This window comes from Ammodytes marinus (genome assembly GCF_949987685.1).
Source record: "Ammodytes marinus genome assembly, chromosome: 9".
Taxonomy (NCBI): domain Eukaryota; kingdom Metazoa; phylum Chordata; class Actinopteri; order Uranoscopiformes; family Ammodytidae; genus Ammodytes; species Ammodytes marinus.
In genome coordinates this window covers 17,876,254-17,892,798 of record NC_137213.1, presented here as the reverse complement: position 1 = coordinate 17,892,798, position 16,545 = coordinate 17,876,254, and the positions used below count along the sequence as shown (strand labels likewise).

The 16,545-nt window shown below is 40.0% G+C and overlaps 1 protein-coding gene across 1 annotated transcript; it reads right to left on the bottom strand.

The window, feature by feature from the left end:
- Window positions 1–1,335: 1,335 nt before the first annotated feature.
- On the bottom strand, window positions 1,336–16,353 carry hfm1 (helicase for meiosis 1; the record flags this gene model as incomplete). Its single annotated transcript, XM_080034047.1, has 36 exons — window positions 1,336–1,421; window positions 1,536–1,826; window positions 2,889–2,972; window positions 3,092–3,204; window positions 3,343–3,401; window positions 3,794–3,918; window positions 4,070–4,135; window positions 4,265–4,450; window positions 4,781–4,884; window positions 4,967–5,124; window positions 5,243–5,326; window positions 5,466–5,551; window positions 5,760–5,894; window positions 5,995–6,092; window positions 6,221–6,268; window positions 6,393–6,499; window positions 6,674–6,765; window positions 6,932–7,012; window positions 7,237–7,284; window positions 7,392–7,525; window positions 7,651–7,745; window positions 8,002–8,147; window positions 9,394–9,495; window positions 9,647–9,690; window positions 9,806–9,894; window positions 10,040–10,236; window positions 10,358–10,517; window positions 10,675–10,752; window positions 10,872–11,023; window positions 12,549–12,681; window positions 12,793–12,863; window positions 12,961–13,002; window positions 13,914–14,242; window positions 14,714–15,023; window positions 16,075–16,190; window positions 16,286–16,353. 36 exons carry the CDS (start codon window positions 16,351–16,353, stop codon window positions 1,336–1,338), a joined length of 4,317 nt encoding a protein of 1,438 aa, XP_079890173.1.
- Between the last annotated feature and the right edge of the window lie 192 nt (window positions 16,354–16,545).

The following is a 16,545-nucleotide window of genomic DNA, read 5'->3' as shown; positions in this document are numbered from 1 at the left end:
AGCATTATAATAGGTCTCCAACAAGCATCAGGCACTGTGTGTGACAAATTTAACAAATGTGACACAATTTATAGAATATCTAAAACATTTCTCATACAATATATATTATTACATTTAATTTAATGTAATTTTTAAACCTATCTTTTTACAAACCTAAAATACTTTTTGATAGAAGCTGATCTAAACTGATTTACGCCCCAAGTAACATTTATTATGTTTGTTCACACTGCTGTTGCATTATTCCTTTTGCTGCTGAAATGCTGTAAATGTTCCCGCTGTGAGACTAATAAAGGATTATACTAAGACTGCAATGAATCATCCAAAAAACATAGACTTTATTAAATAAATAAATTACATTAGGAACAATTAGAACTAACATTTAAACAATTTGGTTAATTTACAATATGAATAGTTAGAACAGTTTACATTTGAATAGAAAACTCACAGGATAACAAACATGAACACATAAACATTAAGAACACTTTATTGATATGACATTCATGTCAGTTTACCAAGCCGTTCTTCTAAAATAAACCATCAAAAATCCCAAGGAACGCTTCCTCTTCTTTCCTGTTGTTGCTAATTTCAAGAAAGAGGGAAGGAGTTAATCAGGTGAATAAGTTTCATTAAGTTAAAGTGTATTTGCTGTAAGAAAATAACCAAGGAAAGAACATTTTAATAAGTGCAAGCATGTGAAAGTAATTGTATTTTCCTCTACCTCCTGTTGACAGATGAGCTGGTGTTGGCTGGGCCGCTCATCTCTGAGAAGAAATCAAACCTTCTGGTGAATGAGGCCACGTTGGTCTCTGTCTGTTTTGGGAGATTTTCTGGTGCTTTTACTGGGATCTCTTCACCATAGATGATTGGTCTCTGCACAGTGAGGAAGGGAGACAAGTGTCACGTGTTCCAAGTAGCTCAGCAACTGACCATACACCAGTTAAGATTTTAGAAAGTTAAAGCTGTTTACATGCAAACATCAAAATCCAGTCTGTGTGAGTAACTGTGTAAACAACAGTTCTCCATGTACAGTATGTAAACGTAGCCGCTCAACTGCGAAACATTCTGTACACAGATCTCTGCTTTCATACATAGACGCACCTTTTTATTCCAGTCAAGTGTAATTCTGCTCTGTGGTTGGACCGTGAGCGGAGAGGGTCCTTGTTTTCTGAATTCAGGACTCAAAGTTGCTAATATCCCCCTAAAGTACAAAGATATGAAAAATATTTGTAATGTTTTAATTCAACTATGAAACTTGCAGATGAATTAGTTTTTTTCCCCAAAAGGAGAAGTGACACACAACTTAAATCGAGGTGATTTGTGCAAAGCTGTATGGCCTTACCTCAGTGGTGTTCTGGCAGTGTTCATACAGGGATTGTATTGTGGGTGACAGATGAATGTTGGTGCTGATGTAGCAGCAAAGCCTACACATAAACCATATTTAAGCTTTTCAAATTCAAAATGATGATTAAAAAAACACTGACTTGTTCAATAGATGTAAAAAATATATCAGTCCACACACATTAACGTCACTCTACCTGGCATGTTGTAGTCAACTGACTGCTTGACCTTAGGTTTAACATTGGTCGGAAATGAGACCAACGAAGTCTCACTGGCATGCACCAAGTTCTCGTCATCAAAGTCGTCCCATTCATTTCCAAGGTCAAAGCTGACAGTCGGTATTAGTGAGGATAAGGCGTTGTCGCGGTGGGCGCCCTGTTTTGACACCACGGTGGACCTATTTGAGTAAGACGAGTTGGTCGTGTTGAGCTGGTTACGATGCTGACTCACACCAACACCTATTCCTGAGTTCATCCACACTGAGGATCCTAAAGGAAAATAATTAATACAACGTCAAATGTAACTTGACTTTGGGCTTCCCTAGATTTAATCTGAAGAAAAGAACTCCACTGAGTTTTTAATTGGTGGCTTTGCATGTTTTTGTCCATTAACTACTAACTTGAGTGGTGCTTCATAGTTAAGGTATTGACCAAATTATATTGATATACAATAATATCTCAATGGTTCATTTATTGATGATGAAGGATTTTAATTGTTTGCCTATAAAATAATGTTTAGTATCTTAGTATGTTGTACTACTTGTTTTCACTAATGTTTAACTAATGTTTTACTATGTATCAAGTCCTATCATGAGTTGGTATATATAGATTTTAGACTGATGTAATACATTTGGTGTCTTAATATACCCTGCTATTTTATTTTGTTGGTTGTTTTTCTGATTAAGATTATAAATGGTGGTAACATTACCCTTTAGGGTTTAATTAAATGTTTTTTTAGAGCTGTATGTCAGTGTGAGGACAATGCACGTTGTGCACTTGGCCTAAGTAGAGGATGTGATGTGCACAGAGCTTCTTCTACAAATGTGTTTTGATTTGCATAATGATGTGTCTTGTCCACAATGTGCATGTTAATGTAAGGTTAGTTTTCAGACGTGTGTCTTCAGATACATACATTTGACATGCATAATATAGGTGATTTAGACCTTTATTTGATGTGTTATTATTTGGTTTTATGAATTTGTTGGAGAATTCATGGTTGTTTTGGCTCCCAAAACAAAGAGTCTGTTGCCAGACAACAACCTATTCTACCACATTAACATAATACTCTTCAGAATGTCCTTGTGTGATGGTTGTTTATTTCCTGGGTTTGCTCTGAGAGCATAGCTTACGAATGCATTGGGTTCTGCTGCACGTCATATGTACAGTAAGTAAGTTGTTCATTGAAATTAGCTTATTACAAAAGGTAGGAAATCAATACACATACTGTCCGTGTTCAGCATACAGTATGGGATTTGTAGTTAATGAACAACATGCAAAAGCCCCAGTATGGTCCATCTAGTGTTGAGTTTGAGTGAAGTTTTTTGGCTATACTTTGATGGTGAGCATAAGACGCAGCTGCTGTTTGGAGTGGCTCTTCCATTATCCTGTGAAAGTCCTCCTCAAAATCACCATATTCTTAAATGGAGAGAAAATTATAAGAAGATGAGGCACATAAAAATTACGATCCCAGATTTTTAAACCCTCACATTTTTGGGGAAATCGTTGAGTTCATCTTCATTATGCCAATTGTTTACCTTCGTCATAGTCATCAATAAGAACTATATCTGGCTGTGGACCACAGTTCTCTCTTGTCAGATCCACAGTCCCAGTGAGGTGAGGTCTCACTGAAGCTTCATAGCCTCCATACCTTCATACAACAGGACATATATAAAATACAGCATCATCTGGCCATCAGTTTACATTGTGCTAAATTTATTTTCACACATTTTATTCTATTCCAATGTTTGCATTTATGAATCAAAGTCTAATATGTCACTGTGAATACCTGGATACAGCAGGCAGCCTTTCTTTGGGTTTGTAAGAAAACTCCTCACTCATTTTCATCTGAGGAAATACAATAGACCATTTCACACAGACTTATTTAGCTTAGTAATACATAATGGTTGACTCTTTATGTGGACCTATCAGCAAATTATGTCTTATTCCCAAAGATTAGTTTTCTAATTGCGATTTCATACAGTAGAATAAAAACACACAACAATGCACATTCATACAGTTTGATATCCTAATCTGGAATATCAGATAGAATGAGCAAATAAATACACATATCGTATCTAATTTGCATATACTGCAACTCTAAACTAAGGTTTTCTGATAAACTGCGTTTATCCCTTTGTGTCTAATAACTGTGGTATATTAACCAGTGGTGACTTAAAAGTTACTCGCTAGCTTCCTCTGCAGACTAACACAACCTTGGGTTTCCATTTCTTCCTCACCTTGAGTCGTTTGACAGGTGTCTGCGGGAGTGTGTCACACCTGCTCCTTAAGTCATTCAAATAGGAGGAGAAACCAGATTCTAGATTTGTTGACCTCTTCCTTGCCACAGTTACACCTACTTTACCTTGAGAGAGTGGGGACAACACATATGAACCCTGATTGAAAGACTGGAGTAAGTACACTTTGAAAACCTCTCCTAAGGTACACAGAGTAATGCTAAGTATGTTAATACATAAGTGCACAAAGAGACAATAACACAGATAGATTGTACTCACAGCAGTCGTGGGCACAGAGATCCTTATTCTTGCAGTAGTGGTTGCACTGTCTTTTATCACCTACATCTGATAGTTAAGTGCATCATTTGAAGAGCGAGGAAACAAACATCTCAAATATCGATCTGCCTTTGAAGAAATACTATATCTACAGTATAAAAATAATTTCATATTTCAGGATAAACAAACCTTGAGTGCCTTGGTCTGTAGCAGATGTGGGATGTTCCCTCTTAATTGCAGTCTGAGCTATAGGATGTGATTTCAGTGCAGGATTCTGCTGTCTCTGTCCAGGATGATCATATGGTATGTTGTGTGGCTTATCAGTTCCAAACCGTCGGGCTCCAGAGTAGTACACGTTAAAACTCTGCTGGACGTCCAGACCCACTATAGGAGAGGACATGTTTATTAAATGCCCTTCCTACATAGCAACTATAGAGTCAATAGCCAGGATGTGAAGAAAAAAAATAGATAAATTATACATGTAAAACAAAATCATTTTTTTATGTCACAAGTAGCTTTCAAAACAGCAAAAACTTGATACCTGAAAGAGGCCTACATTTTCCATTTTCAATGGATTACAAGATTATGTAGTGCAATAAATAGATTATATATCAAAAGGGTTGGTGAACTGTGTACCCAACAACACAACCTTTTCTTATTCCATATATTTGGATACATCTGTATGAGAAATGCAAATGTATTTCAGGTATTTACCATACTCTGAGCTGATGAGATTAACACTGATCTCCTCTCCTTTTGAGGGCTTTGCAACTTCAATCTTTTTCGACCAGTTACCACACTTCAACATAACAATGTCCCTAGAAAAACAGAATCAATATACCAATTATTAAAAAAATAATTTTAAATCATTTTCTAGTCAAAAATCTTTTTCTTTCTCACGCAAGCCTTTGTACGAAGACCACATTGTTGTCGGAGTTTCCAATGACCAGAGAAACAAAGTGGTAGTCCGGCGCTGTTCTCCTGGACAGCAGCTCTGCGTAGTTCTTAAGGTTCACCTTTACCACAATCTCCGCTGTAGTACAGCTGTATTTTGGAAGCTACAAAATACAGAACCAGCTTTATAGACAAAACAATCAAAAGCTAAACTCTCTATAATGTGACATAACATAAATTGTCCTCATCAATTTGTTTATTAAATGCTGGAACATCTTTTACCTGCTCCAAAGTAACTTCATACTTTGGGAGATGTATGACAGATTCTCGGATTTGGTTGCCAAATGGTGGATGTCTGTTGACAATCTGAATTAAAGTAACAATGTTAGATACGGTGATCATAGTTAAAGCATCAGATACTGAAGTGTACATTTCCAAAGATCCGGATCAAATAATGATTCAATCAAATGCTTTGGATTAGTAGGACGTGTTTTCTTTGACTAACGAGCTCAAGTTCTCTGGCGTTGGTTTCCTCTATTTTGCTGAACGTGGTGATTCCAGCGTTCACCATGGCAGTTGATAAGGACTGGCCTGAGGGACACAGTGTGTTATTATCAAAAATATGTATAAAAGGTTTAAAAATACATGTACATCTAATAGACAGAATGATTGGTTTCATGTTGTTTAAGTCGGAGCAACACTAAAATGCTGTAAGTTTACTATATTTACATTGCTTCGATAAAAAGCCCTATACTATGCTATGGCCATGTATAGCATATGAAAAACATATTGTATCCACCTATCCTCTCCAGCTGTTTGGAAACATATGGTGAGTTCTCCCAAAGCTTTGCTCTGAAGCACTTAGCCAGGATCAGAGATGACAGCAGAGCAGAGAAACCAGTTCTGGACGGCAGACTCAGAAAATCTGAGAGACCTGATTGGTAATAAAATAAAATCATTGTTTGAAAAAATATTCATAGAAATATAGAGAGAGCACTTTGTTTTATTTATTAACCCTGATTTAACCAACATACATTTGCTGATACGCATCCCATTCCTGAAAATCCTTGCCGTGTCCTGTGTAAGTCCAAACTCTTGAATTGAGATGGAACCCAGCTGAGCCTGAATCAAGCTGAAGACAAGGCAATAAAAACATAATATGTTTATTGATAAATTCATTAGAAATCAATCATATAAACCCTGTGATAACATTCATAAACCAGTACTTTTTTAATTTAAGACTACTTTTTAAAAACCTACCAGTTCACTTTCATCTGACTGGTTCTGATCTTTCCATCAAGGGGATACCTGTAAAAATACATAATCATCTCACTTACAATGACTTGTGTCTACCTCCACAATCATGCAAATACAGTCCATAAGTTAGAAACAGGGGTTATGATTTTGTATTTTTCCTATACTTGTGTTTGACCTGATGGTTATCCTGTTCTTGTCCTTGTTCAAGGTGTTCAAAGGCCTCCTCTCATTCACTCTGAGCTGAATGTCATAGAACTCTCTGCTCTTCGACACCAACTCAATCTGTTTATGAAACCAATGATCTGTATAGTATTTTCTTTGCAATGCATTATTGTTGACAGCACCCAAATGATTGAAACCATCTGCTTAGGTTGGAACCCAGCCTGACGACATAAAATGTTGCAACATCTGCATTTTTTAACAAAGTACATGGTGCGGTCTTATCAGTAAACCTACCATGTCAGACAGGTTCTCAGTGCCAGCCACCCTGCCGAACTGTTTCATGGTGTCAAAAGCAACACAGTACCTAGCCATCAACTTGCCGGCCTCTGCAAGGAACAAAAACAAACTTCTTAGCAGTTTTGTCTCTTGATGTCTCAGTTGAAAAAAAGAGATCTTAGTTAGAGGTGATAATATCATCCACATGACTGAATATAAGCTAAAAAGAGCAAATTAAGCACTTGGCCAACCATTGAAACTAATTTCCCTTTTTACCTGTTGGTTTAATGTTGATATCCTCATCCATGTCGATCAGACCATTAGAAGATAGAGAGTTGAGGTCCTTCAGACACAGTTCTATCACAGAGGACAGGAGAATCAACAATCAACCTTTGAACTACAATAGTGGGGTAGTAATAAGCACAATTAACCAAATAAGGACACACAGAACCACATTTTGGACTATAATGTAAATATATGGTATCAATATAATGTTTATATTTGTAATGCCAAAATCCTAATAAAAATAGCAACATACTACTTTAGCGACTTCAAAGACCTCAAAGACAGTTGAGGCTCACCTTGCAATTTTGCTTCGATTCCATTTCTGTCTAAGTCAGTGGAGAAACCTGAAATTGTAGATGAGGCACAGTGCAGACAGGTTTCACATACAGTAATGAAAAAGAAGTTGGATTCTAACACTGATAAAGCTGCATTTTTTAACTGTATTTCTGACCGTAGTGTGCGGGGTTCTTAAGGGCTCTGATGTAGAGGAAGGTGGAGCGTATCCAGTCCAGCGCCATGTTGACATCGCTGATGGTCTGCAGAGCAATCTCAGCATTCAGGTGCTCCACCAGGTTACTGTGTAAACTGGGCAAAGGAAGTGGGCAGTTAGCTTGTCAACTACTGTATAATCTATCTCCTGTGGGACAGCAAGAGTCAGAGAAGGCAGACTGAGAGAGAGAATGGAAGAAGAAATGAATGAGCTGTAACACCTGCTCTCGATGATTTCCACCCCATTCATAAGTTTCATGTGCTTGTCTCTGGTTTGCATCTTGGTCATGATCACTGCAGTTGCTGATGTGTCAAACTAAAGGAAGAGAGACAAAAATTGGTACTTAGCTTGTGCATTATACTGAAACAAGCTGTCTTACATTCATTAACTGTATTTAAACAAATGCTGTTTCAGAACAGCTCTAGATACCTGCAAGTTAATGGAAGATTTTCCAAAGTGTCTTTTGTTAAAATTGTACAGCCCCGTAGAACAAAAATGCCCCAAACCTTACCTCCTTGTGCTAAGGGAGGTCAGAAATTAATAAATTATTCCATTATTATTGTGCCATTACTTGTGGTCTTCCTGCTCGGCCAATCATCTGCAGCAAGTCGGACTCGCTGTACTCCTCACAGGAGCCTGACACATACTGCATAGTGGACTTGATCACCACTAGATGAGCTGGCAAGTTCACCCCCATGGCCAGAGTCCTGGTGGTGACTAGGATACATAAATATCAGACCACAATTACAAATTCATTGCCCAATAAATATGAGAAAAATCTGCAATTGGTCAAAGTTAGTGATTGTAGAGCATACAGTCAGTGGACATCAGCTTTAAAAGGCAATGTTATTGTCTGTTTAATATCATATGTGTTTGTATATGGAAATTAAATTTTGTGATCTTTTATTTTCTCTTAAATATTCAAACAAGATTCACAGTCTCTTACTTATGATACACACATCTAAACGTCTTTAACTGTGAGTATGTGCATTTGTACTTATGCCTCGTTTCCACCAAGTAGACCGGTTCGGGTCGGATTGCATTAGAGCGGGACAGCTCGCGTTCAAGAATCTCGGTGGTGTTTCCACCGCCGACCCTACCCTTAATGGTAGGGCGGGGTTTAGGCTGGACTGTGAAAATGCGCCGCCAGAATATGGGTCAAACTATCGGGTTGTGGAACAACTGTGGTCAAGTTGTTCTCTATTTATTCCCCCCGTGTTGTGAGCGTATTACGCCGGTAAATGCACAGAGACGACTCTGTGCAAGCAGACAGAGACAGTGAGCGAACAGCGCTGGCTGCGGCAGCTACATGACATCGTAGCAGTGGGACACAGTGTAGCCCACAGATTAATTTAATAACGAGGAAAAACACCACACAATAGACAGTGCTGAGCTCACATTTTTCACCAAAACACAAGACTCTCTTCACTCTTGCCGAGGTGACTACATACGGTGGAAATGATTATTTCAACCAATCAACGGACGGCAGTGTGTAGCTCCACCTTTTCGGCACCCTTTCAGGCGGCTGGTACCACAACGGAGGAGTACCGAAAATAGGAGTGGCTTAGAGCGGTTAGGCTCGCTTATATCCGTACCCTACACAACTTTTGGCAAATAGAAAGCCAAAATAACTGGATCGAACCGCTCCGACCCGACCCGCTCTACTCGGTGGAAACGAGGCATTAGATTCCTACAACTGGTGTACATCAATTCAGCCAATATGAGATGGAAAATATTGTACATTGGCATGAAATTAAACCATTCTAGGTATTTTTAATCCATTCATTATGTTATGTATGTTTCCAGAAGTTTTTTGAGACAATCCTGTAGCTACTCTGCTTGGGCTGAGGCCTTGCGATGTTTCGGCACAATATGGGTGGTATACCGTTAATAATTAGGTGTTGTAATCTGGGACACTTGTTTTTCATGTTTATGTTCTGCAGTGTAAGTGACAGAGTCTCACAGAGGACAGGCAGGTCTCCCAGAGTGAAGGCGTTTTCTATCAACTTCCTATCACACAATTCAACTCCTGCATGGTGGTAGCCTACTCCTAACATCACCAGATCTGGATCACAAACAAGACACAAAATAGTGTAACCATTTGATAGTTAGAGAAACACTCAAAGTCACGTGTACTTTATAATGGGACTGGACTGGGACAGGTTTAATAGTCGGCAGCTGTTGGGTAGACCATTAGATTACAAAAGGGGCCTCACCTCTCAGTTTTGAATCCAGAATAGAGTTTGCATATTTCATCAACCTGAGAGGGATCACAAAGGCACAAAGAAAGCAAAAAGATCAAGCGGTACACAAAATGTTTTGATGAAAAGTTGCATATGTGAGAACATGGAAGTATAGAGAAGTAAGAAACGTACCTTTGCTTGTGCTCTATGCTCATCATGAACCGGGCATCCTTTGCCAGAACTGCAGCTGACTGCTGGACTCCTTTCCTTGTAGAGCAAAACTGCAGAGTAACAAAATTATTAGACAAAGAAATCATCTAATCCCACCATCCTTAAATTAACTCTTAAACACATTAGCGTTAAGAAGGAAAGCAAACAAGCATTCAGAAAAGAGAACATACAGTCTGGTCCAGTTTCCCAACCCACCACTAGTGCAGGCTTCTGGTCTGAGTAAGTCTGTATGATGTTGGCCATCTTGTAGTTGAGCGACAGGTCAAACTTGAACTCTGTTTGGTTTTGGTTGCAGGAGAATCCCAGCACAACCTTCCTCAGCTTCACTGGCCGGTGGCTCTCGTCCATGTTCAGATATGTGGCGGGACCACTCTCATTAGACAGCCAGTCTGCTATCTTATAACAGGCAGACAAACAATTCTCAGCCCCAGATTTCTAATTAAAAACTTAATTGTATCACTCTGAAAAATGTGGCCCACTTGGTGCCTTTTAAATTCTCTCTTTCCAATCCACTTACATCAGAGACGTTGGGTATAGTGGCCGAAACAGCCACAAACCTCATCGAGAGGCCTGTCTCTGGATTCTGTGCTGTTCTGTAGGCATGTACGGCCTTCATCCTGCTCACCACCACCTCCAGAGTTGCCCCGCGGGTCGTATCCTTCACCACATGCACCTGGGAGAACAACATTTGTCGTTTACAGTGGAACTTAAAAAAACATCTTAAAGGGTTCAACAAACACATGAGCACAGAGAGCATTCACCGTTATGCAGCATATGAGATACTGTCAACACTGACAAATTCTAAGAAAAAATCTGACAAACACACTGACCTCATCGATAAGGAAGAGCCTGACTAGCTGCAACAGACAGTTGTCCTTCCATTTCCTTGTCATGCTGTCCCATTTTTCCTGAGAAAACAAGATAAATGTACTATTATCTTTCAATTGTATTTTTGAATCTTTGATCTTTCCTGTCCCTTAATTTTTGTTGAATTTGTCAAATCGAGCAGCAGTGTAGTGTCACACACAGGTGTGGTCAGAATAATGTGGGAGTCCTGAATCTCAAAGAAGTCGTCTATCTCCGTGTCGCCCGTCAGTTCCTTACAGGTCAGCCCCAGGGGACCAAACTTCTTCTTCCAGTTCTCAAAGCACTGACTGCAGAGAGCTTTGATGGGGGCCACTGGCAAGAACAAACAGATAATCTCTTTACAGGACACTGCTTTGTACTTCTGAAATACACTCAATCTGTATTGAATCAAGAATCAAAACGGCTGGAAATGAGACACTTAGGGTGTATTCACACATGCCGTGTTTAGTTCAGTTGAAACGAACTCAGATGCACTTCCGCCTTCGGTGCGCATCTTTCAGACAGGTGTGAATACAGCAATCGCACTCGGGGGCGGACCAAACAAACGCTCCGAGACCCAGTTGAAGAGGTGGTCTCGATGCGCTTCAAAACGCACTCTGCTGCAGTTCGTTTGTGGTGTGAATTTGTCCGGACTCGATCCGACCCAATTGCAGGAAGCACTGTGCCTTTTCTTTTTTAATAAATCGCTGTCAGCTTCACATTATAGGAAAGTGTTGTTGTCGCCATTGTTAGGAAGATTAGTTGTGGTTTGACCGGGAGCCCCGAGCGAATATATTACATTTGATAGACAGGACGCGTAAACATGCTGATGTGTTCAGCGATCAGATGAAGGAGAGGGGAGCGTCTCCCGCACAGTGACAACAGGTTCACGCTGTGCTTTGTATGAAGTGCGTGTTTTTACTTTGCATCCCATGTTACGGTACCGTCAATACCATCCCTGTGTCAGTTTGGAGCTGAGCCGCGCCGAACTCACACCCAGCTGACACACGGCTAAATCAGCTGTGTGTCAGCTTGAGCCTATTCCTCGCGAGCCGCGCGTCCAGCAGCAAAAATACAGTAAATATTATGTTTCACATCGTAGGCTACTAGCCACACATTGACACAGGCCTACATATTATAAGTTATAAACATATGAAATAACACTAATTTTATGTTTTTTTAATTTTATTTATAGGCTAGATGTTTATTTATTTATTATTTTTAACCCCATATCGTATCAGTTATATATTTCGCAGTTTTTACTTCGTTTTTCCTGCTTCTCTCCACCCCAGAATGTCTGTCCAATGAATGAATGACCTCAGATCACGTGTGGTTTTGCTTCGTGATGCTGGTTCACTTGCAAAAGGGGCAATATGAAAGTGGACCACACCAAACAAAAAAATCTAAACTCTATTTGGTCTGGACCAAAGCAAGTGAACTAGCGGACTTTCCCAGTGTGAATACACCCTTAGAAAGTCAGAAGACAAATGTTCAAAGCCCCAGGACATGCCCGGAACAGCCAGGTGTGTTTTGACTGACTTTGTTGAAGTGCTTCATTAGGTTTAGGATTTCTTCCTTATGCCAGAATTTTGGTACACAAGCTAATGTTATAACAGGAGCAGCTTTGTTCACATTCGCTTTGTGTTTTGAGTTTCGGCAATAAAGAAAATGTCAGACAGTTTCCGCAATTTCTAAAAACTTTTTTTGTTGGATTCATTTTCTCCAATATTAGGACTTGAAAGTAAATGTTTTTGGACTCAATGCCATTTATTTGGTGAATTACTTCAGGTCTAATCTACTCGGACTAGAGTTGCATTGACATACACTATTAGGGTCTACTATACAATGTAATGCTCACTATAGACAGCTTTGACGTCTTTCCAGGGTTCTGCGGTCTCCATTAGTAAACGAATGATTGCCAGCTCAAACAGAACCGTTTTGCCAGATCCAGTGGGAGCACATGCCACAAAGTTCTTGCCGGTGTAAAGAACCTGTGAAGAAATCAGTCACAGCACACTTATAACAGGTTATAACGATACAATGACCACTATAATGTTTTAGTCAGCAGTCTTTTTTTATAAAGGTAATCGAATAATGCTTACATCATCTAGCGCTTGTGACTGAACGTAGTTGAAGAAGGGGAACTCGGAAAAGACGGATCTGAACTTGGCGGCTGTGTTAGCATGGTTCAAGAAAGCAAACCACATCACTTGTGAAACTGCAATCAAAGCTTTGCACTGTCTGATATTTTTTTGTTACAAAAAGGATACAGATTTCAGACACTGGTCGCAAAACTCCAGACCCAGAAGACCCTAAAACAAAAAAATATACAACACTGTCATGTCAGTCACACTAGAGTTCCACTCATTCCACAGTGCACAGTATAATAAAGCTGTATTTTGTTGTCATTTAGTGGAGAAAAATCTTGATTGCAACACTCTGTCTCCATCCCTCCTTCAAAGAAAGAAAGCTATTTAGTAAATATGGCATCATCCCCCACTGCATCAAGTATTTCTACAATATTAAGCAATGAGGTGAAGATTGTTTTAGTTATTTATTCTTTAGTACTTTTTCTTTGTCTTCCAACAGGTGCATTTTCCGGATTAAACCAGTACAGCATATATAAAGATGTATAGGGCCGTTTAGTTTGTCCGTTCTGTGCTAATGTAGAAACATGGCGGTGCAACATGGTGGCCTCAGTGAAGGGTTTCAAGCGATTATAAACACCAATTAAAACTTACTGTTCTTATGAATATTATTTTCCATTTCTACCAAGTCTATTCTGAAAAATGCCAATTCCCTTGACACACTGCACCTTTAATGTTAATATAAAATGTATGAAATGATTGTCTGGGATCAAATCAAATGATTATATTTTGAAGTGAATGTCAGAAATCCCTGTAGACCACATGAGTTCAAAGAGGTTTCTACTGGTACTCTTTATTGTGTCTACTTGTTTACTATCCACCATCTAGTGACCAGTATGTTTCATTACAATTGAGCAGTCAATGGGGTGAGCTCACCTCATTTAACCTCATCACAGCCAAACACATTGTGGCAGCTGCTGCCTTGGCTAACCATGGGCCTACTAATTAGCTCACTTTGCAGAAGCAATGTGACTGTTATAAGGTAAACCAGTCTTACACAGGGCATGTCTATGTCTGTGTCAGTGCAGTGCAGTGCAGTGCAGTGCAGTGCAGTGCAGTGCAGTGCAGTGCAGCACCTTGTATGCGGAGTGGCTGAGGCGTCATGGGTGGAACGAAGGCTCTCTTTGTGGCCATGTCCTGCATCTGTGCATGTGCTGCCTGCTGCGGGGGTCGGCTACTCGCTGCAGTTGAGCCCAGTGGAGGGGGTAAGAAGGGGGGCTCGGGGGAGAAAGGAGGAGCTGCCTGGCTAACTGTCGCCCGTGGCATCTGAAGAAGAGGAGGCATTGTCGCCATGGTAACCTGACTGCGAAAAGTTTGAGGTCTGGATGCTGTCTGGCCACCACTGCTGGGGTCATCTGCGTTTGCCGAGTCACCTCCTTTGTTCCACACCTGAACCTTGAACAAGCTGTTTTGGAAGAGAGGGAGGGAGGGGAGGATATGGAGGACATAAATAATTTAAAAAGGAGTAAGGTATAATGTGAGGGGGAGAGACTATTGTTAAACTAGGATTCAAATACATTATTCTGGCCTCTTGCTACTAGACTAACATGGGGGATGGTTAAGCAACTTATCATAGTTTTCTTATAAACTGTCCACTGATGTCAAATCAAGTGCCTTCAGGAAATGTTCATCTTAACTAACTGTGTTATGGATTCCAACAATGTGAGGGATTAAAGAGTGAATCAGCATCACATAACATTTTTGGACAGGAAATATGGCTTATTTAAGCTTTTTTAAATGATGTTCTGCAATTCCTTGACAACCTTCTTTTCATGGCCTTAAAATGTTACCGCGTTTCAACGTCTGCAAAGAACGTGCACACCCTTATTGATTATCATTCATGTAAAAGTCATCTTGAGCTATAAATGACACTTACCTTCTCCGTAGAGGTGGGCTTTTGCTGCGGTCCAGAGAAAAACACCCCCGTCCGATGGTCGCATGACCAGAGTCCTGCAGGGTTTCATCTCCACCTCTTCCGACCTGACAGGCTGCCTGAGAGTAATCCATGAACCCTTCACCTCCCCAAAGGCCATCACGTCTGCTGGTGCTGTTGATGCCACCCTGACTTTCAATTTCCTTCTCATCATTGTTATAACTGTAGAGATTGCTGATCTTTGACGGTAAGACCTCAGGGCCAGCTGATCCTTTAAAAGGGGGCTGGAAATTTCTGGGTTTCTGTGAGAAACCTGTGAGTAATATTGGAGAGAGAGAGAGAGAGAGAGAGAGAGAGAGAGAGAGAGAGAGAGAGAGAGAGAGAGAGAGAGAGAGAGAGAGAGAGAGAGAGAGAGAGTTTTATCGAGCTGACTTGTTGGTTGCTGTAATTTGGTGCCATTTATGAATGTGCCAAAATTAAGGTTGACTGCCGTGGTAGGCCTGTTTAGTTTAAATCATTTACAGCAGGCCTATTCAACTAGCGGCCCGTGGGCCCAATATGGCCCTTCTTGTTTTTTTTCTGGCCCGCAAGAGGTTGCCTGCAGACCAAATAAAATTGTTGTCTGCCAATCTGGTTCGCGTGTGTAATACACGGTGTAATATGTTAAATAAAACAAATGCAGTAAATCAGTTTTACACATGCCTATGAGGCTGGTTTATGAAGCTGCATGAGTGTCTCATGATTGGCCTTACAATGTATAAGCCAAAACTATGCTGAAATAGCAAAATCAAGGCAGTGCAATTTCTCTCACTGACTGAAACAGGCTCAAACTGTCTCAAATGTACAGTAGTTCTGTTTTGTGATGATTCCAACAACATTGTTGAATTATAAGAATGTGTCCAAAATATGTAAGAACAACAATTGTTATAATGATGCGATTAAAAGTGAAGAAGAAAGGAATGCGTCTGACCAGTTTATTCCATTTAGCAGTACTATATCTATTGAGTTAACACTACCTTAAATACGATTTATTTGTAGTGATTAATTGACATTATATGTTTTACAGTATGTGTGGCCCATGAACCCCCAGCGGTTTTCCTTTTCGGCCCACTTATTAAGGAGGTTGAACAGCCCTGATTTACAGCATGGAATCATTTACCATTCTAGTACACTTATGATTATTTCAATATACCATACAAACCTGATTTGTTTACAAATGCCAAGTAAATTGGGAAAGCTTTCAAGCCAATTCAAGCTATCACCTCAATGAGTCATACAGTTAAAATGAGTCGGGATTCAATAGGCCAAGCAGTTTACTCAAGTCAAGTGAAAAGGAATTCACCCTAATAAAGAGCACAACATACTGTATAGCGTGGAGAGAGACTCAGCCTCCTTTTGCATATCCTGAGTGGCTGGAATCTGGGAAAGAGATGGAGGCATTTCCAGCTGCCATGGACTGGCCTCCTGGTGCAGCGGCTTTCTGTCAAATACAATAAAGAGGGAAAGACGTTGATTCAGCTGAAACAGAAAGACGAGAAAGCAAGAAAGTGACAAGGAGAAACTTGTTGGACTCACACTTTGTGTGTGGGTTTGTCAAAAAAAAGATTGTCCAGGGACAGGGTGCAGTCATCGGAGTCCAACATCTCATCAGATCATGTAGTCACGCACACCTTCGAATGCAACGCGGGGCAATGTTAATCAGTCACTGGACCTTGGTTCGGGACATCTTGTTTAAAGAAGAATTACAAACCAGATATAGTGATTTGGGTGCCAAGAACCAAAAAATATATGTGTAGCTGTGTATTTATTTACTATATAATATATGTGGCTGAAAT